General features: G+C 37.2%; 1 protein-coding gene across 6 annotated transcripts in view; it reads right to left on the bottom strand.

Annotated features, from left to right (window-relative positions):
- Window positions 1-836: 836 nt before the first annotated feature.
- Window positions 837-24,781, bottom strand: part of LOC105202371 (acetylcholinesterase) — a 59,549-nt gene continuing 35,604 nt past the window's right edge. For all 6 annotated transcript variants that reach the window (XM_039456878.1, XM_011170846.3, XM_026138514.2 and 3 more), the window contains 7 exons: window positions 18,751-19,118; window positions 17,465-17,695; window positions 15,520-15,811; window positions 13,949-14,584; window positions 13,373-13,534; window positions 12,265-12,440; window positions 837-3,036 (listed from right to left, as the gene is read on the bottom strand). In XM_039456878.1, coding sequence (XP_039312812.1) covers window positions 2,888-3,036; window positions 12,265-12,440; window positions 13,373-13,534; window positions 13,949-14,584; window positions 15,520-15,811; window positions 17,465-17,695; window positions 18,751-19,105 — 2,001 coding nt within the window. In that variant the 5' untranslated portion in view covers window positions 19,106-19,118 and the 3' untranslated portion in view covers window positions 837-2,887. The remainder of the gene's footprint in view (window positions 3,037-12,264; window positions 12,441-13,372; window positions 13,535-13,948; window positions 14,585-15,519; window positions 15,812-17,464; window positions 17,696-18,750; window positions 19,119-24,781) is intronic.

Raw genomic sequence — 24,781 nt, 5'->3', positions numbered from 1 at the left:
ATGTTGCCAGGATCAAAAAATCTCTCCCCGTAGAGAGATGTCCCAAGGACATCCTAAGAAGGTCTATGGAATGTCCATGGGACATTCAAAGGATATCCTAAACATGTTCTTGGGACATCCTTTGGATAAAGTGTGCTGGATAAAATGTATCAAAAATTATCTATTCCCGTTCTTTGTAATTTATTATACTTTCTGCTTGTTAAACGTATTTTCTCTTTGTTTTTTTCCTTCTTAGAAAATTATATAGGCACCCAGAGAAAAATTATGTTTAAATTTATGAAATCGTTTCTTTAACTTGGTTTTTTTTTAAGTAAAAATACATTTGCGAAAAATAAAAATTCATTTGATTTAAAACTAATTAGTCAAAAGTTACGTTAAAATTAAATTAAGTTAAAAGTTAATTTTGAAAAGTATTATTCACGTTAAATTAGTAATGCTTAAGTTTTTAATGTTGGATTACTCAAAACAATAATATGAATCAACAAACAAATTTACTATTTTATTAGTAAATTAAGTTTGTATGAGGCAACAAAAAGTATTTTTTCTTTTACCAATTCTTTTTATAATTATATAAAGTTTATAACTAAATTTTTAACTTGGGAAAAATTATTAAATCAAAGTGTATTTGTTAAAAAAAATAGTTAGTTGAAGTTAAAAATTAAATCATTTAAAGTTAACTAACAATAAGTTAAAAGTTATTAACTTTTTAACTAGTTACTGCCCAACCCCAAAACGTACTAAATACAACTGTACCCAGTCTGGCAACACTGGGGAGGATACAATGCGGTCCAATTCTCTTTTACTCCTCTTTCTCCCCCTTTTTTTTATTTCCCTCCTGTCTTTCACGAACGCGATCGACTGCTGCGACGCGTAGAGTCGCGAGTCGGGCGCGCGTATCGGACCGTATAGATCGAATTGCGGACCCCATTTCACCACTTTGCCGCGCGCGTAGATACGTACGTAACACATACACAGCGGCGGGAAACGGCGGATGCGAAGGTAAACGAATACGAATTGCAGAGTCGTAATCGGCCTGTCGCTCGGGGGGCCAGAGGCAATTTTACGCGGCGCTGCGCTCATCTTCGTCGGCTGTTAGACGCGAATGCGAGACTGCTGTGAGGCATCATCGCGACGAACGAGGAGGAAATAACATTCTATTCCTTGCCAAATGAACTCCTAATCCTACGTCGAAATATCTACGCGCGTTTCCGGATTTCCTCGTCCCTTGAAAGATAGCTCCCCTGCCGCGATAAAAAGATCCTCGTACGAGGTATCGAGCTAATAATAAAGAAAAATACGCGCGAGGGTCGAGTGTCTTGATACGGAATTGATGGCGTACGAACAATAACATCGTGTCGGATATCTGATATTCACGAAACGCGATTCGATCGTTATCGATTCTGCGTTATCTTGCCGTGTCAGATTTCCTTCGACGAGATGAGACAGGCGCAGATACGCGCCTCTCGAGGATTCTTGGAGATCTTTTTTTCTCTCTCTCTCTCTCTCTCTCTTCTCTTTGACGTGAATCTCGACATCTCGCAACGGAAGCTATTCGCGGATCCGGTAAAGCTCGGGAGAAATTACGCTCTTACCCCGGACGCGTTTCGATCACCCGTCCGATGCTTCTAACGTCCGATATATACATCGTGAATCGCCTTGTCCCGCGGGATAACGTCACGATAAACGCGACGCGACGCGGCGATTCGTGCTCATAAACCCCCCCCGCGACGGTGACCCACATAACGGATATACGGCGGGGTGGTATATTACGCGCGCCGTTCGTGTCCCAGGATGGAGTATCGGGATCGACGTGGGAGAGCTAGAGGCCGATGGCGTAACGACGGTTTTACGACGCGATGAATCCGCGCGCTCGTGTCGTATACGAGCTTCCGGGGTGCCCCAAGCTCTCCCGCGCGCTCGCGAGTACCTGAGTTATCTCTTCGAATTTCCGGACGCATATATCTTTCTTCGAATCCCTACGATTTTTTTTTTTCGGATTTTTGCGGCTTGCAGAATTTCATTGTTGGATTCTCGTTTATCGAATTCTTGGAATTTCGAATTTTTGCGAACTTCCAGTTCGTGCTTTCGAATCCCTACGTTCTCGCGATTTTCGGATACTCGGTGCTTTCGGGTGGACTTTCGAATCTGTCGAATTCTCACCGCTCTGTCGCGCCTGCGTTCAACGGAGGAAGAGACCTCAGACCTCGGAGTGACTCGTAGGAACTATAATTAGCTCAATTAAAACTGTCGGCGTAGTTTCGCCGATAGTTTCGAGCCATCGTCTCGTCTCCACTTCGATCGTTCGCTACATTGGAACCTCATCGTCAGTTCATTTCCCCCTTCTTACCTCTCAACGTCGTCGGATCGTCGATCGTCGCTTAGCTCTCTCTCTCTCTCTTTCTTGGATCTCTCGTTTCCCCGGTTACGCGCGTGGATACTACTCGAACTCGATTCCACCCCGGGCCCCCCCTGGGGCCACCCTCGTCCCCCCATAGTTTCCGACCGAGCGAGATCTCTCTTATAGGCGCGGGCGCGTGTGTGTGTGGTTTTTTTTTCTTTTATTCATCGTCGATCCCCCGGCGATCGAGCACTCTTCTACTATTGATATGTCTGTTTCTCGCACGGTGCCGTCGTCTTCCCGATCGTTCGTTCATTCGTTCGTTCGTTCGTTCGTTCGTTCGTTCGTTCATTCGTTTGTTCGTGTTCGCGTTCGTCCTCTTCTTCAGGGAAGAAACGGCAGAGCGCCGTTGCTGATGCCGATGCTGCTGATGCTGATGCTGCTGCTGCTGCTGCTGCCGATGCCGATGCTGATGCTTCTGCTGCTCGACGGGGCTAGGACGGCGGCTCGACGGCCGACCACCGATCCAGCGGCGGCGGCGGCCGGGAGCTAAACGATACCTCTGACGTCGTGCTGGATGTGAGGCAGAGTAGTGAGGCCGGTCAATAACAGGCTCAAGATCAGGAGTATCCGGGTCGCGCCGGAGTCGGCGAGGCTCGTGCTGCCGCACGTCTCCTTGGACCCGACATCCAGTTTCGCTGTAACAGAGTCGCGACCGGGATCGCAATCTTAATAATTAGCGCTGGAAAGTTCCCGGAAGAATGAATTCGCGAGCGACAAAGAGGTACTTCGAGCACCTCGATATTCTTTTACCGATATCTCGACAAGAGGAGGCCCTTGACTCGGGAATTAAAAAAATATATGTGAAACTTTGGCGACGCGTGGAAGATCTCCTGTTATGTAATGTATTTTTTTTTTGTTGTCCAAATTTACCCCAAAGGGGTAAACTCAAACCTCTGAAAATTGGTTTATTTCTCGTTTTTGTTTTATTATCCGCTAACAAAAGGAGAACGAAATTTCACAGGGAAAATTTATTTCACTTTAATGAGATTTATCGATTAGAAAACTTATCAAAACGCGTAATTGTAATAATAAAACAAAAAAGTGGACCAATTTGCTGGAGTTGATTTTCAGCCATTTAGGGTGAATTCGGGCCAGCAAAAAAGTTGTTTATTATATATCGGGATATCCTCCATGTACTGTCACAGTTTCATAATTTTTGGAATTTATAAGACCTTCTCTTATGAAAAATATATCGTTGCTTCATATCGTTAATCATAACGTTTTTGTCTCTTATAAAAAAAGGTAACACTTGTAATTAATATCAAACAAGTATAACATATAAAACTTCCCATTCATACTTCTTTTGTTCTGAAACTTTTTTACGTGAAAATGTATATACGTGCTGAAATCATCCCTTCTTGTAACCGAAGGGGTTCCCTACAAACCAAACAAATTCACGTTTTTTTTTTTAAGTCTGAATTATGGCATCTAATTTTTATTCTCTATCAGAAACGTCACGTTGATTTTCTTTGAGCAAGAATCAAACAAAAAATGGGATTATAAAAATAAGTAAAAATAATAGGAAAAAATAGGTAGGTAAAAGTAAAATTTTCGCAAAAATCGAACAAGTCCAGAGGCTTTAAGTTCCTTTTTAATGTATCTTCATAAAACATTAATCAGAGCCTGAAACTTTGTTCTCACATCTATTTTATATCCGGAGGAAAATTACCATGTTTATACAAAAAGTAATGTAAAAGAATGTTTCTTTAAACAGGAATTTGTAAAATTTTATGGATAAAAAGTGAAAAGTAATTTATACTTCCTTCTTCGCTTTAATCATTATTAATATTTTATTATAAAAAAAGGTATTTTATTATAAATATAAAATATTATGAGAAATAGGTAATAAATATAAAATTCCAGCAAAGACTAAATAAATGCAATAGTTTCTTATTTTTTATTTTTTAATATTCCTAAAATATTAATCAAAGCCTGTAACTTTGTTCTTGTACTTATTACATGTTCACAAGAAAAATTATTTATACAATGAACGGCTTAACAATTTGTTCTTCAGTTGCTCAAAATTTTTATTCCTTTTTAAACTTGTTCGATTTTTGTAGAAAACTTTTAGTTATAATATAATTAAAGGGTTTCCTGCAGCAGCAGGTTATGAAAAAGTTGAGTAATGAGAGCTGTAGCATTCTATCGATTTTGCTGTTATCGTACGGAATGTTTTCTTAAATAAGACAAAATCTCGTGAACTTAATATGGAATATTGCTACAGATCGAACGATTTCTGTTTGAGGTTTAATTACCCTGGTATATTAACCCTTAATTGGTCGCGTGGGATCAATACGAGAGTCAGTCGTACAATTCTTCTGTTATCTTTAGATTTGTTTTACTTTTACTCCTTAACAGCGCACTTTCTGCATCCGAAGCGAAACGTATATTTTGAATCTGGAACGAAATGTATATTCGAAGAGAGAAAAAAAATGAAGGATCTGTGTACACATATAAGTAAAATGAATAGACTCATATTACGTCACGCGAGCAATTAAAAGCTGATAACGAGTAATAAGTATACTCGATATGCGCTGATAAAAAGTAACAGATAGCAAATTTAACGGGAGGATAGAGTTTTATTTTTGCACTTTAGAGCATTTTATTAGAGATACGAGCGTTGGGACTTTCCCGAGCAGAATTTTAATTTGGAAAAACTTGTTTCTGTTAAACAGTTAACACATGTAACTATCAAATCTTGCAAATGTTATTGCAATCGAGCCAATTGATGATAAAATGTGAAATTAACTTTAATTGATTTTACATTCCATTATTAATTCAAAACAGTGAGACAGTATAACTCTGTTGTATTTATTTGATAAAGATTATATTATTAATATACTATTCTTCATATTGTATAAACTATTGACAAAATTGTATGTCATCCGTCTAATGTATATTGTAATTTTATGATTTGTATTGTAATAAGCTTATTTTTAACCCCCTTTTCTACTTAAAAAAAATATTATATACACTAGGAGAAAAAAATTCCAAAATTTTAATAAATATTTATTCGAATAATGTAAATAAAATATTTAGTTACTGTACATAAATATTTGCTCAATAAGAAAAAAAATGATAAATTAGTGATTTCTGTACTAAATAAATATAAATTTACACTTATTGTTAGCAAATATTTCATTAGTATTACTCGAATAAATGTTCATTAAAATATAGAAAATTTTCCCTCAATGTATAAAATATCTGAAAGAAGGCCATGTGATGTATTTTATTTTTTTTAAATCATTTATGTATATCGTATTTCATGATCCTCACAAATAGTTTTTTGAAAAATAAAATCAATTAAGTCGGCCTTCAGCTCAAATATCTCATAATATATTTTATTATATTTCATATATTATATATTTTTTTACAAAAACATTTTCTCGTGTAACATTGAATTTCAGATCAAGCTGCTTTAACCAGATAGTTTCAACGTAGCATTTTGAAACACTCCACGTCCTCCTATCGCAAGATATCAGCGAGATAGGCAAATTTCGCAGCGCGCTTCGTAAGATCCACGCGCCCGAGGGGTCGCGGGGAACGTGGCGACGCGGAGGGTGATACGACGGCGGTGGGTAGAGAGGGTGGCTTCTCGATTGCGCGCACGTTCGCCTTGGCGGCGCGGCGAAACAAAACGAGCAAGCGGAGCCGAGTAAACGGGGATGGTATACCGGACCAGCAGCGCGGCACACACGTCGAGAGGGAGAGGAGGTGGTTGTGCTGCTGCTGCTGCTGCTGCTGCTGCTGGTGCTGGCGGTGGCGATGGTGGTGGTAGCAACCGCCAGGCAGGCAGGCAAGCAAGCAAGCAAGCAAGCAAGCAAGCAGGCAGGCAGGCAGGCAAAGCAAAGCAGACGGCAGGGTGCGGATCGATGGCACGAGTAACTCGCGCGCGAGCTTGCACGTGCGAGCTTGCACACGCCGTCGCATCGTCGCCGCCGCTGGCGAAGAGATATCTCAATATGTCGCGAGACGCCGGTCGTTTAACTCCCTTCACCCTAGCCGGCCCTCCTCCGGCTCTGCTCCCTCAACCCTTTCTCGCCCCCGACCACGTCCCCTAACGTCGAACCGTCCGTCGCGTCGTTACCGCGAAACCGCTAACCGATTAACTGCTCGAGGATACGGAATAGTCTCGCACACCCGAGACACTCGGGGGTAAATCGCGGCGCGTGTATAATACGCGCTCCCTCGATCGATCCTCCCTCGCGTTTCGCGCGTTTCGACATTGCGGGGGAAACGACGGGTTGCGCGCGATACGCAAACGTCGACCTGCAGCGAACGAGCTTATGCTTTTCCACAGATTTTTGTGTTTCATTGTCGCTCGATAAATAAACTCGTGTGCTGCCGGCGCTCGTGCGTCACTGTTGTTTTCATTTCCGCGTCGGCAACCGCGAGATCGTGGAAAACCGCGTACCCACGAATTTTCTCTCTCTCTCTCTCTCTTCTCTCTTTGTTTCTTCTTTTTTTTCCCTTTTTTCAAAGCGCCGCTTGTCCATTATATTGTTCTTATAATTGCACGGAGCGCGCACAATGGCGTTTTACAATCGATTCGCGCGGACGGAGCGTGGGGGATGTTTATATTTTATTTTTATATCTCCAATTTACACTTTCGCTTTTCTCTCACCTCTCGATTCTCTCTTACTGTCGGCGATAATCAGCGATGGAGTCTTCGTAGTTTTCGATAGAAAAAAAGTAAATGTAAAAAAAATATTTACCTGACAGATATATAGAGCAAGTACTTATTTATTTATTAATAACGCGAGAGATATCCCCCACAAAGCTTTAGGCTTCATTAGCTTATTTTCTAGAGAATTTTTTTCCAGAAACTGACGCTCGTCGTACCCTTAAAAATATTCTGGGCGTGTGAAATTTTTCGATCGCCACCCGATGAGCGAGCTTTCGCAACGCTGAAACGCAGACCGACAATGTTAAATAGATATAGTCATAAATCTCACAGTTCAGAGACTGAATGTTTTGCATCACGCGCGAGACACACGTATTTCGCGACATGCATATATTTCGAGCTTTCAGTTCTACGCGAAAAACTTGAAACGTACGCAATAACTCGTCAGCGTAAAAAATAAAAAAATACACTATACATACACCAAGAGAAAATTGTTGAAGAAATTTAATCAAGTTGAAAAATTTAGTCAAGCAAACAACATTTTTTGTATAGCAAAAATAATATATATAATTAATATTTATATTTTGTATATATATATATATATATATATCATATATATTAATAAATTATGCTTATATTAAAATAATATATTAATATATAAAATTGTTAAAATAATATATATGTATATATAGCAGAAATTATACAATAATATACTTATATAATGCTAAAAATAATTTATAGCACTAATATAATTAAATTAAACGTCATATTCGTAAGCCGATAAAATGCTATCGTCCTTCTAATGGCAAATTTAACGCTAATAGCTTCGTGTGACGTCTCCCGACATTTCTCGCACGGGAAATGTTTTCCCTCCCCGAACGGCTTACAGCTTATTTCCAAGTTATACGAAATTTACGAGAGTTCGTTATCGCGGCCCTTTCTCACCCCCGACCACCCCCTACCGTTCCGATGTCACTCTCCCTGTCACGGCGTGTCGTGAGAGGTAGAGGAAGAAGGCAACGATAGAATTCTCTCCGTTTAAGAGAATCCTGGAGCAAATTACCGACTTTTTTTTTATTAGAAGGTATCTTTCAATTAGCATAAATTTGTCTCCTACATTTTTTTACATAAAATTCTAAATTATTTCACACAGCTAAAGTACGCACAAAAATGTGGGGGATAAATTTATGCTAATAATGAAAAACTTTTTAAAAGCTTTACAGGAAGGCCGATACCGATATACTTGGTTTTTTTTTGGATTATACTTATTACTTAAAAACAAAAACCAAAAATAAAATTTTGAAAATATACACATAAATATAACTGTAATTAGAAAATGTCTTTTATCAATTGACGTAAATAATTTTCATAGTTAAGTAATTTTTATGCTTAAATTTTGCACTCAAACATAATAAATAAATGTATAAAATTTTTAAATTTTTGATAATACTTTGAGATGTGACACATACATTCTTAAAGAACAGAAATTATACAAAAATTTCATAGTGTCTATTACTATAAAAAAAATCAGAAATACAAAATACTAATTTTCTCACATAAAAAAAAAAAAAAAAAAAAAAAACTTGAAGAAATCCAGAGAAATCATCTCTTAACCCTTTCGCTCCCGTCATTTCCCTGAGGCAATAATCTTCAGATCCATCCAAACGTTAAACTAATCAATTATTTAAACAACAATAAAATTTTGATTTTTCAAAATGTTTAATAGAAAAATTATGAAAAAAATCAGCTATCTCTATAATATAGGAACAATACTAAAAAGAAAAAATCTCTTTCAAATAGAATTAATTCGGGGTTGAAAGGATTAAAATCTTTTAGAATAACGACCATCCTAAATATTTCAAAGTTTGAAACATTTTTTTTTTTTCATTATTAGCATGAAATTGTACCTCAGTGTCTTCATTTTTATGCGTACTTTGGGTAAAAGAATTTGTAATCCTCTATAAAGTCAATTCAAAGGTATCTTGTAATAAAAGAAAATGTCGGCAATTTGCTTCGGGATCAAAGATCTTTAACGAGACCGATATTTTCATTTCGCTCGCACGCGCGCGCACGCACGTAACGGGGAAAACAAGATAGAAAACAAGTTTCACGGCAACAACTGTCTATTAAGGTGCTCTCCCGCCGTCGACAAAACGATCATCGTGTAAAGCCCCGGTGGCAATACTTACTATACTTTCGTGATCGCGATGACACGCCGGCACGCTACGCCGTTTAATCTCCGACGGCCGTGCGTGCATGCGCGACCAGCTGCTTTGCCGTAATCGTAATTATCATATAAAACGCCGTTGTTGTTCGAGCAGGTACAAATTTCAGACCCTTATCGCGAACGCGAACGTTACCCGGCGCAATGAAAGTCTATTAAGCGTGCCCTGCGCTCGCGAACGCGATAACGCTTCTCGTGTGGCGCGGGCGGCGTACCGAAGACGAACGCGAATGAACTTGAACGAATTCTTATCGTCGGAAGTCCGCTCCCGTTTTCATCTACCTCCGTAATAAAGTTGCAGCACAGCGCCGGACAACTTAATACGTACTTTGCCGATTTCTCGTCGGAAACTACACGCGCAAAGAAACGTTACATTTAAACTTGTTATTTCGAAGAATTGAGAATTTTTGTGAACACGATTTTCTTGGTATATTTATAATACAATTCATTTGCAGTTTAAGACTTTTTTTTAACGATTGCATATGTTTGTTTTTTCCCCCTTCAATGGATTGCTTAATATTAATTTTGACAAGTACCCGACGTTGAAATTTCGTGAACATTTTGGAAATGGAATGTTAAAATTTGTGAATTTTGTTAACATGTTGTAATTGTATTTAAAAAATATATATATGTTAATTACTTCTTTTCCTACAGTTCTTCTTTATTCTACTAACATCTGCAATATGAATCTCTTATTCTTTCTTGCTTCTCAAATTTAAAATAATAATCTCTTTACAAAAATTTTAAATTAAAAATTGGACTACTAAAAACAAAGAATTTTTGTTAAAATAATTCATTTGTATTAATATATATATATATAATAATTATATTCTTGTATTAATATATATATATATAATAATTTTCTATTTTCTTGGATTTTTACTTTACTAATATATCTGCGAATTTTTCGTTTTCTGTTGCTTCTCAATTTTACAAAACACTGCATAAAATTTCTCGAAAATTTTAAATTTAGAATCTGAGAATTGAGAATTTTTGTTAACATGTTCTATTCGCATTTTCTATGAAATCAATCTCTTATTTTCCTGTATCTTTTGCCCTGCTGATATTTATATCGAATTTCACGTTGATTTTCTTTCATTTCTCAATAAATAACATGAGAATTTTAGAAAATACTTTGTACGAAATTCCTCAAAGATTTTAAATTCAAAACGGAACTGTTAAAAATTGATAATTTTTAATAATATATTTCGTTTATATTTTCAATGAAATAAAATTTCTATCAAGATTTTTTTCTTTACTCTGAGCACATTTATGAATCTTACGTTTTCTTTTGCTTCTCAACAAATAACATCAATTAAAAAAAATACTTGGTACGAAATTCTTCGAAGAATTTAAATTCAAAATTGGACTGTTGAAAATTGATAATAATTTTTAATATCATATTTCGTTTATATTCTATTTTTAATCAAATTAAATTTTTATCAAGATTTTTTCTAGAAAACATACACAGCTACTTTTCTTTTGCTTTTAATCTAGATTCTGATACACTGAAAGAAAAAATTTCTAAATTTCAAGAAATATTTATTCGAATAGTAATAATAAAATATTTACTTACAGTGAATATTTACTCTATAAAAACTCTATAAGACAAAATTATACATAAATTAAATCAGTGGTTCTTGTATTAAATAAATATATATTTATGTACATTTAGTAAATATTTCATTAGCACACAGAAAAAAATTAGTATCAAATCAACAATTCATTGTTTCATATATATAATAAGCAAGAATATAAAATCTTCTTAGAAGAATTTTTAAAACTAAACATGAACTAAACATAAACAGACATGATTAAAAAATTTTTTTCATGTAAGTAAATTACGTCTATTTAAGATTATATATTCTTCCAAGAAGATTTTATACTCTTGTTTATATATGAAATAATAAATTCTTAATTTGATACTAATTTTTTTCTGTGTACTAATTCGAATAAATATTTATTAAAATTTAGTATTTTTTTCCCTCAGTACGATACAGAAAAATTAACGTTACATTTAAAAAATAAAGGCAAATTAACTATTCGATAATCACAATAATTACAATTTTTATCATTCCTTCGATTACGGTTCCCGTTATGAGAGACACATCTTCGAGAAATACATCCATCGACAATTGATCACAAAGAGAAATGTGGGCTGCGCGAAAGGACAAGACGTCCTCGTGAGATCTTTCATCATCGGAGCACCGCGTTCGGCCCTAAGTAGGACACTTGGCGAAGCACATTTGATAGCAGTTCTGAATAAATAATGTAAACTCGAGTGTCGACGTTGTAGTGCGCTACTACAATAGCTAGCAGTGTATTCGAGCTCACGAGTTCTCGTGATGCCTCGCGATCGCCGGAGTCGCGGCGCGTGTTTCACGCTCGATGAATTTTCCTCCGCATTCCCCTTCCCTCTCCTCCCTCTCAAGAAAATCACTCTCGTAACTTTACACTCATCGATTAAATGTTACATTTGAATGCAACTTTAAAGCGATATATAATAACGCTTGATCATTCCGCGCGCGATCGCACGCTTCGCCCCGAAGCAGCGTTCCGTCGCGTCACGTCGTCGCGCCGGGGTAGAACGATCTCACCGTCTCTCTGCGGTCTCCGACCGCGTTGTGCGAGAACAATCAAACGTACTTGGCGCTCAACAGGTGTTATACACAAGACAATTCGCGCGGTAAGTAACGCGCCGAGGTAACCTCGGCGGCGGTTCGATGAGTCGTGACCCTCGTCGTTTCCGCTCGCGTGTACGAGCAACGATACGCCCACGCAATCATTGATCATCCGGTCCGGGGAGATGATTGCCGGCTGCTGTTGCTGCTCGTAGAAGACGCAATTGTTACGCAACTGCCTGACAATTGTATATTTTTCACCGCGCGCCGCGAGATCCGCGACGGATCGTCACCGCGATCGCACGAAGCGCACGTTGACGCGTCGCGTCGCGTCGCGTCGCGTTGTCTATTTCAATAGAAACGAGGACTGTCAGTCCCGTTGGGATATACTTACACGTGGCGCCGAGCAGCTGCGGCAGATACTTCTTCCAGAAGGTGCACTGCCTCACTCTGGGACCGCTGCCGATCTCCGTGTTGTTGAGGTCCAAGGTCAGGTACTCTTTATTCGTGGCTGTGTGCGACGGCCAGTAAGCCAGCGACAGCTCGCCGCTCTCGTCGATGTTCGGATCCCTGTCCGATCATACAAATCATATGTCTAAATATATATCCCCGACCCGACCGCGGTGTACCGAAATACCTTCGAGTAACGAGAGAGGTTTCGAGGTATTTTTAAAGTAATTTATACGGACTGACGAATTAATGAAAGCTAATTGATGGTCTCGATACACGCGTATTAAATGGACTAAAATAATACTTCATTATTTTCTAAATACATAACATTACGGTATTCTCAAACCTACTTGAAATTATTTTTGTTCTTCAGTTAGAATAACGATACTTTTTGCATAAGGATGCTTTTATTGTCAATGAGTATTATGTTGATATAAAAATATTTGTATTTATTTCTACGATTTCTATAGCGATAACAAATATATTAATATTCAATAAAATGAAAATAAATACCACATTACCCCCTTCCCCTCTATATTTAACTTATTCTACATTTAATTAATATTTTTAATTAAAATATAATTTTTCGGAAATGTATTCGTACATTCGTTTTATTTGAAGCTAAAATACTTGAGCTGAACGAGACCCATTCAATTAATTTTATTTTTTTTTAATATATTAATATTCAATACCATAAAAATCAGTACCATATTACCCTTTCTCTTTTAAATTTAATTTATTCTACATTTCATCAATATTTTAAATTAAAATATAATTTTTCGAAAATGTATTAGTATATATGTATTATTTTAAACAAAAATACTTGGATTGAACAAGATCCACTCGATTTATTTTGTATTTTTTTAAAAAATCCATTTAATAGAGTTTTTAAAACATAAAGAAGTTTAAGTAAAAATAAAATATACAAATTTTCAAAATAATAAAATAAATTAAGTGAATCTTATTCGGTTCAGTAGCTTGAATATGTTTTCATAAAAACTAATAGACAAAAATTGTATACAAAAAGAAATTGAATTGATTGCAAGGCTTACCCCGTTTTCGCAAAGTTCGCCCAGTATCTCATCATCCTCTTCGAGAGGAGCACCTCCTCGTGCGTGTAGCCCTTGGATGGGTCCAGCGGTTCCCCGAAGATATAGCTTATCTCGTCGGCGTGCATGACTCCGGTCCATCGCGGCCACGGATTGTTCCTAGATCTGAGATAAATCGTCTTGTTTTAAATTGTATGCGAGGCAGGAAAAGTAAATGTATCTATCAGCGTGTTGTCTTTTTTTAACGCATCAAAAATTCGAGATCGGAGGAGAACCCGAGAGAGAAAGCTCAAAAACTCTTCGGCAGATATGTTAATTCAGACTATTTTTCCCATTTTGCCGATTCTATCTTAAACTCGGACTTATACAGAAAAGAAAACAATGAATCAGGTCATATAGTTGTACAATCGCATTCCCAAATGTTAAAAGAGTATAGACTTTTATCAATTGATTTAGAGTCTAAAAATACACCTCGAAAAATACAACCGCGCATCAATTATCCAGGTGGTCTGACCAAGCAGCGAAAAACAGGTCTGTGAAGGGTTAATTATATCGAGGCATGTCTCAAGTTCTCTTTACCTGTGCTTGTAGTAGTACATATAGACAACGTTCCCGGTGTCAGCGTAACGGCCGGCGAATTCGTTGACGTTGCAAGTGAACTGGTAATCGCCGACGATCTTGTCGAGGGCGTCGCGATTCGAGTGCGGATCGTCCGGGTGCAGCCAGTCGCTGTACTCGTAAATGATGGCGTGACGGCCGATCTGGCTCACGTAGGGATTCAGCTCGGAGACGGCGCTGATAAACTGCTCGCGCGTCACCTTCACGTCCTCGGTGCCGTCGATGCGAAATAGCTCCGTCAGGTAGTAGATGATAAAGTAGAAGCCCTCCTCGGTGTTGGAGCCCATCAGGATGTTGGTCTTCTTGAAGGAGGTCGTGGCGAGCGAGCGCTGGGGCGTCTCGTCGAGGAACGCGCCGTCGATCACCGGGACGAACGGAAACTCGCAGATCCCGAGGGTGCCCCACTCGTTCTTGACCAGCTCCTCCGCGTCCTTCGTCAACAAGCAGTCGATCACCTCGCGCAGATTGTGACGATCGTGCGGGCAACCGACCGCCTCGGCCAGCCGAATGCCGCGCACGATCGATTCCTCGCGCGAGATTATCGCCCATGGCGCGGTCGCCGAGCCCGACTGCATGATGGCTTGGTTGAACAGGTGCCTGGAATAGCAGATCGCAGATTTCTTTCTTCAGCGAGGGAAGAAAGGCCACCGAACTTTTTGATCCTTTCAGGATCAAAAGTTGTTGCGATGTATACGTGTATCAAATTGAAATGTATTCACATAGGGTCATTGCAGCAGCCGCTGAACAGCCGTCAATAAATGACTGTTTAGAAAAACTATTAACTATTAAAATAATAAGACTTCAAAATGATAAATTGCAAAATTTGTTGATATTGTTTAAATTTAATTTTCATAGAAATTTTATTAAAATATCATTTTTTTATTTGAAAATATAATTGTATAAAGTTAATTCTTGTTTGTTCATTGACCGGTGCAGTGACCTAACCCTACGTTATCATTGAGTGATTTTGAAACTTTTTCTCCTACACGCGTACATTAAACAAATATAGATATTGTATAAATAAAAATATCGTTTTCTATGTGTTATAATACAGAGGAAAGTCACTCATACCGACACACAGGTCGCCTAAAGTGGCATTCCCTTATTTCTCGAAAATTAAACATTACACATTATTAATATTGATAAAAACACGGTCTGCTTGGATAATTAAAAAAATAAAAATCCACATTTCCTACACTGGGAGAAAAAAATTCTTAAATTTTAATAAACATTTATTCGAATAGTAGTAATGAAATATTTATTTACAGTATATACAGAAACATTTACTCTACAAGAAAAAATAATACTTGAATTAAATTAGTGGTTCTTGTACGAAATGAATATATATTTACATTTAATAAATATTTCATTAGTACTATTCGAATAAATTGTTATTAAAATTTAGTTATTTTTCTCTTTTTAACCTTCCTCTATACTAATACATGTAATCACATTTTCCAATGTCCTCGTTCAAACGATCGTTTTCAGACTTCCACCTTACTGGTAGATTTGCCTCACTCTTTAAAACTGACCTGGACAGCGGGGACAGGAGGTGCAAGGAGACGGAGACCGCGCCAGCGCTCTCGCCGAAGAGCGTCACGTTCTCGGGATTGCCGCCGAACGCGGCGATGTTGTCGCGCACCCATTGCAGAGCCATCATCTGATCGAAGAGACCGGTGTTACCGGGCACGTCGGACGTGCCAAAGTACAGGAAGCCGAGGCTGGCTACGCGATATTGCATCGACACTACGATCACGTTCTCTTCCGAGACCATGGTCTTGTGGTCGTACACGTCGAGGGTGGCCGAGCCGGAGTAGAAGCCACCTGAAAGAAGGGTCGCAGAGATCCTTGGGTTTCGCGGTTGCACGATGTCGCCGGCATATTTGCTTTTGCAACCATCTTTGCACGATTGCAAAGTCAAAAAATACAGAACGGAATTGCTTCTTCATTAAAGTAATTTGTTTAATTAGTGGCAAGATTTTGTTAATTATAGCTAACCAAAAAATAAGTTTGATCTGTGCACAGCAATTAAGTTTCCTAATTCGTTGACTATATTTATATATTATAGTGAATAAATAAAGTAAAATTTAATATTGCTAATAAACACCAAATATCTCTCAATTTTTCGTTTGCTAATCTTATGCAAAATCTTAGATTTCTATGCTTTTTGGATCGACGATTTTGAATCTTTGGTCAAATTTTAAAAATAATGTAATCAGTCGAAGATAAACAACCATTAATTAGCAAATTAATTTCGATTGATTACGTTTGTAAATAAATGAACTTGTCTTTTGTATTTATAATTAATAAACTAACAATGCTGGACACATTTCTTTAAAAATCATAATTTTTATTTGTGATAAATTTCTAGAATCTTTTTAAATTACTGATTACAAGCAAATGTAAAGTAAAATTTAAAAATCTAAAATAATCCAATGTGGCGTATAAATTTTCTAATAAATTTTTTTATAATTCTTTTCAAATCAAACTCTTTAGAATTTTCTTTTAAGTTATATATAAATTATGATATTTTCAGCCTTAATTTAATTGCCATATTAATCCATGATTTTAAATTTTTCAAACTTGACCTCAAATTCATAAAATAAGAAATCTTTAAAAATACTAATTTAACAAAAAAAAAATCGCTGATGTAAAAAAAATGTGTCCTAGTAGATCTGTTATTTAAAATTTTTTAAAAATTTGATATGTAATCAGCAATCAAAAAACATATTAATAAAATTCCGTTCAGTAATACAAGATCCCTTAAAGAAATCTCTTTCACATTATTGATATATATTTTATTTTTTACTTCCTGATAGGTTATATTAGCAGTTTCAAAAAAGTTCCCGAAATCGGCCATATAATTTACAAAGATTCTCTCACGTATTGGCCGGGCATCGCTCACGGCGTCGTCACGCAAGTAATTTCGCCATTTGATACTCCCCAATAGCGTAACGGCAGTTATTTTTTTCTCGTAGTGTGCGTGAAGTCGCGCGTCACAGCTAAAAATATCTCTAATTGGAGCAACGTTCGGATATTAAATTTTATTTTGCTACATAAGCCACCGACAGACGCATCAATCATGCCGCAACAAGCGTACATGGTGACAGGGCAATAAAAAAATTTCAAGTTTATAACTGGCATAAACGGCGGCATAATGCTCGCTGACATCATTCAAAGCGCGACGGCGGAGGCTAAAAAGGTCTCGACAAAATGGCTTTCAGGGATGCTTCCGACTTCGCTGAGTTGCTGAAAGAAACGCAGCCTAGACGAGAAAGGGGGGAGCCGCGTGAGGAAACGTATAGCGACCGCAATGCGTCGTGCTTCTGCAGAGAGACAGAACGATTGCGGAAACTCTTTGAAACTACGCCTTCCGCGTAAGAAACTCGAAACTTCGTCGTCGGCGAAATCGCGCTCACGCGCGCCGCCGCGAGCGAGAGGGTCGGAGATGATGGATTCTCATCACTGGGAACTCACCACCGAATATCCATACCATGACAGCGGCGTTCCTAGGCCTGGGCCGCGGCGCCACCACGTTCACGTACAGGCAGTCCTCGCTCAGCGGCGTGTTCGGGTTCCACATGGTGGCGCCGGCGAAGTCGCCGAACACCGTGTCCAAGATCTGTACGCAGCTGTTCGGCAGGGTGGTCGCGTTCAGTATGCCCGACCAGCGCTCGGCAGGCCGCGGATGGCGAAACCTCAGCGGGCCTGTAACGGAGATATCAGCCAGTGAAATAACATCATCTACCCCTAATTCACGAAAGAAATCCTTTCTTTCTATGCTATAATTCAGAAAAGTCGAATCGCTCTTGTTGATGAATAATGTAGACTCTACAAGTTTCAAGCGAATCTGAGAAATATTGTTCTCTTCGAAAATGTGATTCAGGTTGAATGAAATTTCTTTTCTCCCATGTTTACCCATTTCATTTTACTTTATTTTACTATTTTCGTTTTATCCTAACGACGACTCTATGGAATATATTTATTTAGAGATTTACCTTCAAAATTATTAGGAGTAGTGGGAATAGCAAACATTTTTATTGTAATTTTGGTAAAATTTAACAAAACTATTTTTTATTACAGAATAGTTTAGTTAAATTTTAATAAATTTTGATTTAAAAAAATAGAAAATTTATCAAAACTATTTTATATTATTGAATAGCTAAAGTTTATTAAAATTTAACCCCAAATCTATAAACGCTACAATATTTCTAGAATATTACTAAAAATTAAAATAATATTCCGAGAATATTATTCAATATTTGTAAATTATTTTAATATCATAAAAATATTGTGTCAATATTATATGTCCACTTTATATAATATTCGTGGTAGATTACTTCAATATTCGCGGGATATTATGAAAATATTCTATAAATATATTATTGTAATCAAAAATTAATGTAAATTATTATGCATAAAATATTCCTAAACTTTATTACGTTTCAAAATTATAACATTTCTGATGATTTGAAATATTGAAGTAAACAATATTATTACTTCTCATAACATTCATTAGTACTTAATGAATAATATTATCAGAAGTGGACATATAACCACTTTTCATTAATATTAAATAATATTGTAGCGCTTACAGGAAAATTTTATTAAAAGTATAATAAAATTCTTCGGAATCTCATGTAATTGCTATAATTTTGAGAGTAGATTCCAAGAGAAAATTCTCTCCATGTGCTACACGAGCACAATTCTTGGTTCAAAAGTAAAAAAATTTTTCCCTTTACTTTACTTTTGAAGAGACTCACCGACAGGTTTCTGAGCGTAGGGTATGCCGAACCAAGCGTCGACGCTCTTGCCGGTTTTCGCGGCCATGGTCTTGCCGCGGACCATGCCCTTTCTAGTGCGCACCACCAGCGGATCGTCAGAGCCGACGAGGGCGGCCGGTCGCGGCAGCTCCTCGCTCGACCTGGAACTCCTGGTGTCCTCGTGCGACGACGTCTCTTGCGCGGAGTGCAACTCGTGCTCGTGATGCCTGCTCCGGTGGGACGGCGAGCCGCGGCAAGGATCCGGCTGCAGGACGAGGAGCAGGAACAGGCTCAGCACCAACAGGGCCTCCAGTCTGCCGGAGCCGGTCCGCCAGGAACTTGGGTTTCTCGACATCGTGCCTGTTCGGCTATAAAAAGAAAAGATATCGCATTTGCAAACATTATTTATCGTGCAGAGAGAATTGTATTTACAAATATAAATAAGATGTATATCATATATTTATACACGAAAAAAAAGTTGCTAACCAAAGTGTTTATTCAAATTTCGTAAAAATTTTCTGCAAAATTTCAGATTAGAGAACTTTAAAATTAGAGAACTTTTAATTTCAACTTTTAACTAAATTTATTTTATTATTTTAATGTTTCTTAATTATGCAATCACAAAAAAGTCACTCGAGTTTTGATTATTAATTTTGAGAAAGTACTGAAAAGAAACAATATAAACTAAATACATGGATCTATCTCAACCGGAAATAGAATTTGAAAAATGATTAAATACACAACGTTAATTTAGATATATTGTCTTCTATTATTATTGATTTTGTAATAAAAACTCGCAAGTCACACAGATTGCATTTAACGTTAATCAATTCTCAACATTTTACATCATTATCAAAAAAAAATAAAAAATAAATAAATAAATAAATAAATCGAAAAATTTTGACAGGAAGAGAAAGAGATAGAATTTCAATTTATAAACTTCTTCCCTAAACACCAATAAATTTATATATTTTTACACATTTTATATATTTAACTTAAGTATATGAAAACTTGAACAAAAAAAAATGAATTTTAAGTAGAAAAACTTAACAACATTTTTTCTCATTGTACTCGCGTTAATCTTTTCTTCTGTATTTTTTTTAATTTGCATAACTAAAACTTAATTAATAGTTTATGTCAAATAAATTTGGATTCACATTCCCTTTATCGTGCCCAAACGATTGAGAATTTACATAGGAATTTAAAATAAAATGCTACTTATAATTTTATATGCCGTATAATATGTAGAAAAACGTTTGAAGAGAATGAGAAGACGCACACGTGAATAAAATATATATTAAAATGCACACACGTATCAAAGTACTCGGTGTTTAAAATTATAAATAGATTTTGAAGTCTCGCGTGAATTATAGATCGTTCACAGTTGACTCTATATATATACAATCGTGAGTGAAAATGGACAAATTATTTAATGCGTTATGTAAAGGAACTTGAAAAGACCGATCCACGTGCAGCTTTCGGTAGCGTTCGATCCACCGCCCGTGTGTATCGCGACGCGTATGTACTACGTTTGAAATGCCGCGACGTAGAATTGGAAAGGGTTAATCCCCACCGGAAACCGCTCGTTTCTTATCTGGCGAATGATAAATTCGGCCAGCGAAGCGCGGGGACGCTTCGTTCTGAAGTTCCCGCTCAGTAGCCGTCAGTATAATTTATACAACAATTGCAAAACGACGCTGGGCCGGATACGTGTTTGCGCGAGTAACAAATGGTAGCCTCCGGAGTGGCATACACGTTTGTAAATACATTAGCATAAACCGTGCAACCGGCTCTGATACGCCGGCCATGAGAATAAATCTAGCTCCCCTCCGCCCCATGCATTTCGTAAGAATCCGCGCCGCGGCAGAGGAGAGGCCTCACGTCGCAAATATCAAATATGAACGCCTCTTGTGAGAAAGCGTAACGATCGGACGGGGGTAAGACTTATCTTCGACTTCGCGTTGTCTGCCTGGCACTGTTTCGCGCGCAACTGACGTAAGCGCGCTCGATGTGAAAAATGCAGGGACGCGAGAAAAATGCCCCGGCGGCGGTGGCGCATAACGTATGTCGCGAACGCATTAATTTCAAAAGGGATTCGCGCGCGTTGTGGAAAAATAAACTCCCGCGAGAGTTCCGCGCCCCACACGTGGTCGCGGTTTTAAAGGGAACGCGAGAGACGTGATTTCCGAAAGATTTCCCGCACGCTAAGCTCCCTTCTCTCTCTCTCTCTCGCTGAATTTTCTACTCGTCCCTGGAAAATCTCTCTTGTCGCTGCGCCGTGCCGTTGCGTTGTACCGTGTCGTGGCGCAAAATTACCCCCGCAGGGACAAAGTAACCCTATCTGACCGTAATTCAAGCCGCGGTTTCCAGAGCATCCGAGAGAGAAACCGCGCTTGGTAATTGAGATTATTTGAGTTAACTAAGCTAATTTAATTAATCGTACGTTATTTACGTCGAAATTATTAGCCGCTGATTATTTAGATTGCGATCACGTCTGCTTGGATTAATTTCATCGGAGAAGGGAAATGAAAATGTTCCACAATGATAATGTTCGAAGAAGATGCGAATGACGCTTTTCTAATCAATTTTTAAGGCTGCATTCGCGGAGCGTGCTGTTATTGCGTCATTTTATCCTTACTTTACGTCTAATAACCGATGAGAATGACGGAATAGCGCTGATAGCGCGCTCTCCGAACGCAGTCCAAGTAATGACGTCAGGCATACCCTATATAAGCACATAATATTCCTAGAATATCATATGAATATTATTCAATATTTTTAATATTATGAGAATATTGTATTAATATTATATCCACATAATATTCGTATTACTTCAATATCCCTGGAATATTATAAAAATGTTCTACGAATAGTAATGTGATTAAAAATTAATGTAAATTATTATACATAAAATATTCAAAAATTTAATAATAATTACCTTTAACAGTTAAATTTAAAATATTAAAGTAAATAATATTATTTAATTCTTTACATAATATTCATATAATGTTAGATACTTTTTATTAGTATATTTCAGGAATATTATTTAATATTAAATAATATTACAGCACTTATGAAGTATACGCGTCGTGACCTTATCGCTTTTCTCGCGGAAAAAATGCACCAATAATCTCGTTCCTCGGAAAAACGCGAAGAGAAATGTTGGGATAATCGTTACACGACTGGATGAGATTTTGGTGGTCAGGTGGCTGTTACAAATTTGTCTCTAAATGAATATTTCGTTGTGTACATGTTCTCTCCTTCTCTTTCTCTCTCCGTTCTTGCTTCTTCCGCCAGGCATTCATGATACCGTCATGATAAGGTCGTTATCTAACTGACAGACGGATGACAAGTGTCCTCGCTTGTCGTTTAAATCTTTCCGTATAATTCTGCAAACTGGTCTAGGACACTAGATTTCTGCCATCTCTTCATTCGCAGCTGCACCTTCCAAATTCGTTCGCTCAAAATACGCTGCTCGTAACGTCGGATTTGTTAACGCGAGAGAGTCTGGTATACGCAACGATAGACAGATTTTCCCACGGTCGATAATTTTGCACATCCATCCTCAGGAACGAGACATGATTACGAACAGCAGCCCTCCCCACACGCGTGGTGTGCTCACACGTGTGAATACAGGTCTAAAAACTTTTGCGTGCGACACGTCGATATTCTCGGATAATATCGGAGCGCGTAACTCGGCGAGTATATAGGGCGTCTCGAGATTACAAATTAAAGTGGATTTTGTCTCTCCGGCAGCGTAGGGTCCGCAGTGTCATCGAACGCGCAACGTGACTCCGATAACGGCAGATGGGCTCGGAGTTACCCGTGCGCGCACCGCACCGCGCGCGGACATATATTTTATTTTACTTTCTTCTTTTTTTAGCTTTACTACACCGTAGCAACCAACGTCGCAATCCTGTAAATTGCAGGGACATTACAGAACCATGCGAATGAAAAATTCCGACAAGGTTACGGCAATATTGGAAGAGAGCTTGCGGGATATTAAAAATAGAATAAGGTTCCATAATGCCGCCTTCTCCCCTACATATTGAATCTGATCCCCCGGATTTCAGGCGGAGACCGAGAAGATGGCGGGATGTATGTACACAGTTGGAAAATTTGCGTTAAATTTAACGCATATCGCGCGCACAATGAAAACAAGATTTTGATAAAAAGTTAATAATATTAAGTTTTGGTAAAGTAATTTTAAATAAACGTTTAATTAATATATAATTACCTATTTAGTAATATTTATTTATTATGTTAATAGTAAACGAATAAAATAATAGTAACTAATCAGTTACTAAACGGTCACTAAATATTACTAAATATTTGGTTATATTAACTAAATATTTAATTCGTATTAATTCACTAAAGCCTGATAACTATCATCTAAGTTCGATTATTACCATCAAACTCGTTTTCCAAAACACGATTCAATCAAATAATGCTAATTAAATATTTGGTTAATATAAAAAAAAAAATAATTTTACATTTCTGAATATTTAATAAGTACAATTAAATTTAATAATAACTAAGTGTTGTACTCGAATATAAAATTATGGCAGAATTCCGATAGAATCAACCAGTATACATGTTCAAAAATGAAAGAATCTGAAATTTTGTAGGAATTACCAGATTATAATAGTCTATCAAACGTTATGATTATAAAATCTCGAGTCCTATAATAACCAGAAATTCTGCTTTCATCAAAACTCAATCATATATATCTTATTAATGTAATAAAACAATTTTTCTCCGTGTGAATTACATATAAATGCTCTTAAATAAAATAAAATTAATTTAATTTTAATTTATCTATTATAAATATTTTTTGTTATCGTTCACATTATTTTAGATTATTTAAAAAAAGATAACGTTTCTTTTATTCTACGATAAAGATAAAAATATTTTATATTATAATAATACACTATAATAATTAAGATGAAGATAAGATGAGGCTATCTTTTTATCTAGATAATTTTACATAAATAACAAACTCTGCTTACTAAAGTAGAAAAGTAAAATTATTTCTAATTATATTAACCAAATATTTAATTAACATTATTTCACGTAACAATTAGTAGCAATTATCAAACTTTCTTCTCGGTGAAGATGTACTGATTACTGCAGCGACGTTGCGCTAATAAATATTGCATCACACAATGTCGCGATGAAACGTCACGAGCTACGTCGCGTGGCGTCATCCGCAATATTACGATCTTGCAGCAAAAACGTTTCTTCAATTTCTCTCCCGCACTGCGTTCTTCGCGGTTAAAAAAATCATGCGTTGTATCTAAACGGCGGGTATACTTTGACAAATTTCTTAGCGGGTACAAGATATCTCGCCTATCACGCGTTAATTTTTAATAAGTTCTTTGGCAAGGTATCCCCTCACGCGCATTACTTCTTAATATAGAGTCGATTTCTCCACGGCGGACCTGTCGTGGCTGCTCATCATTTTATCACGGTCCTTCAATTTTTAACAATTTTACGTACCATTATGTGTATGTGTGTTTGTTTGTGTGTGTGTGTGTGTGTAATGTAAGCCTCAAATTAAAATTCATCAAAGTAAACTCCATCTGAGAGGCAGTATTTCTCTTATTTTTTTTACCTCCATTTAAACGGGGACTTTAATTTGCAAGAAGCCTTTTTAAGAAGCCGTTTAAATTCGGGAATTGTCGACGTCTCGGTATTTTCGTCAAGGAAAGACCGACTCCAAATCGGCCAAAGAACATTGTCAAAGAATAATGTGCGAGAAATGGAATACCTCGTATGCCCCGTATATTGTCATCGGTAGGAAATACGATATGTCGTATCGCCGCATAATAACCTTGTATATACCGTTAGCCACGGGAAATATAATACAATATCGTAGCCGCATAATAAATTTCGGAATATATTATATCACACCCCGACATATATAGCTGACGCTATATATATGTGCATATATAAATATGGGCTATATATACGCACACAGGATAGCTCGGTATTTATATAATATATAGTCAGGGTGCGATATAACGTAGCG

Source organism: Solenopsis invicta, chromosome 13, assembly GCF_016802725.1.
Source record: "Solenopsis invicta isolate M01_SB chromosome 13, UNIL_Sinv_3.0, whole genome shotgun sequence".
Lineage (NCBI taxonomy): Eukaryota > Metazoa > Arthropoda > Insecta > Hymenoptera > Formicidae > Solenopsis > Solenopsis invicta.
Note: the sequence above shows the minus strand (reverse complement) of the source record. Positions and strands in the feature narration are given on the sequence as shown.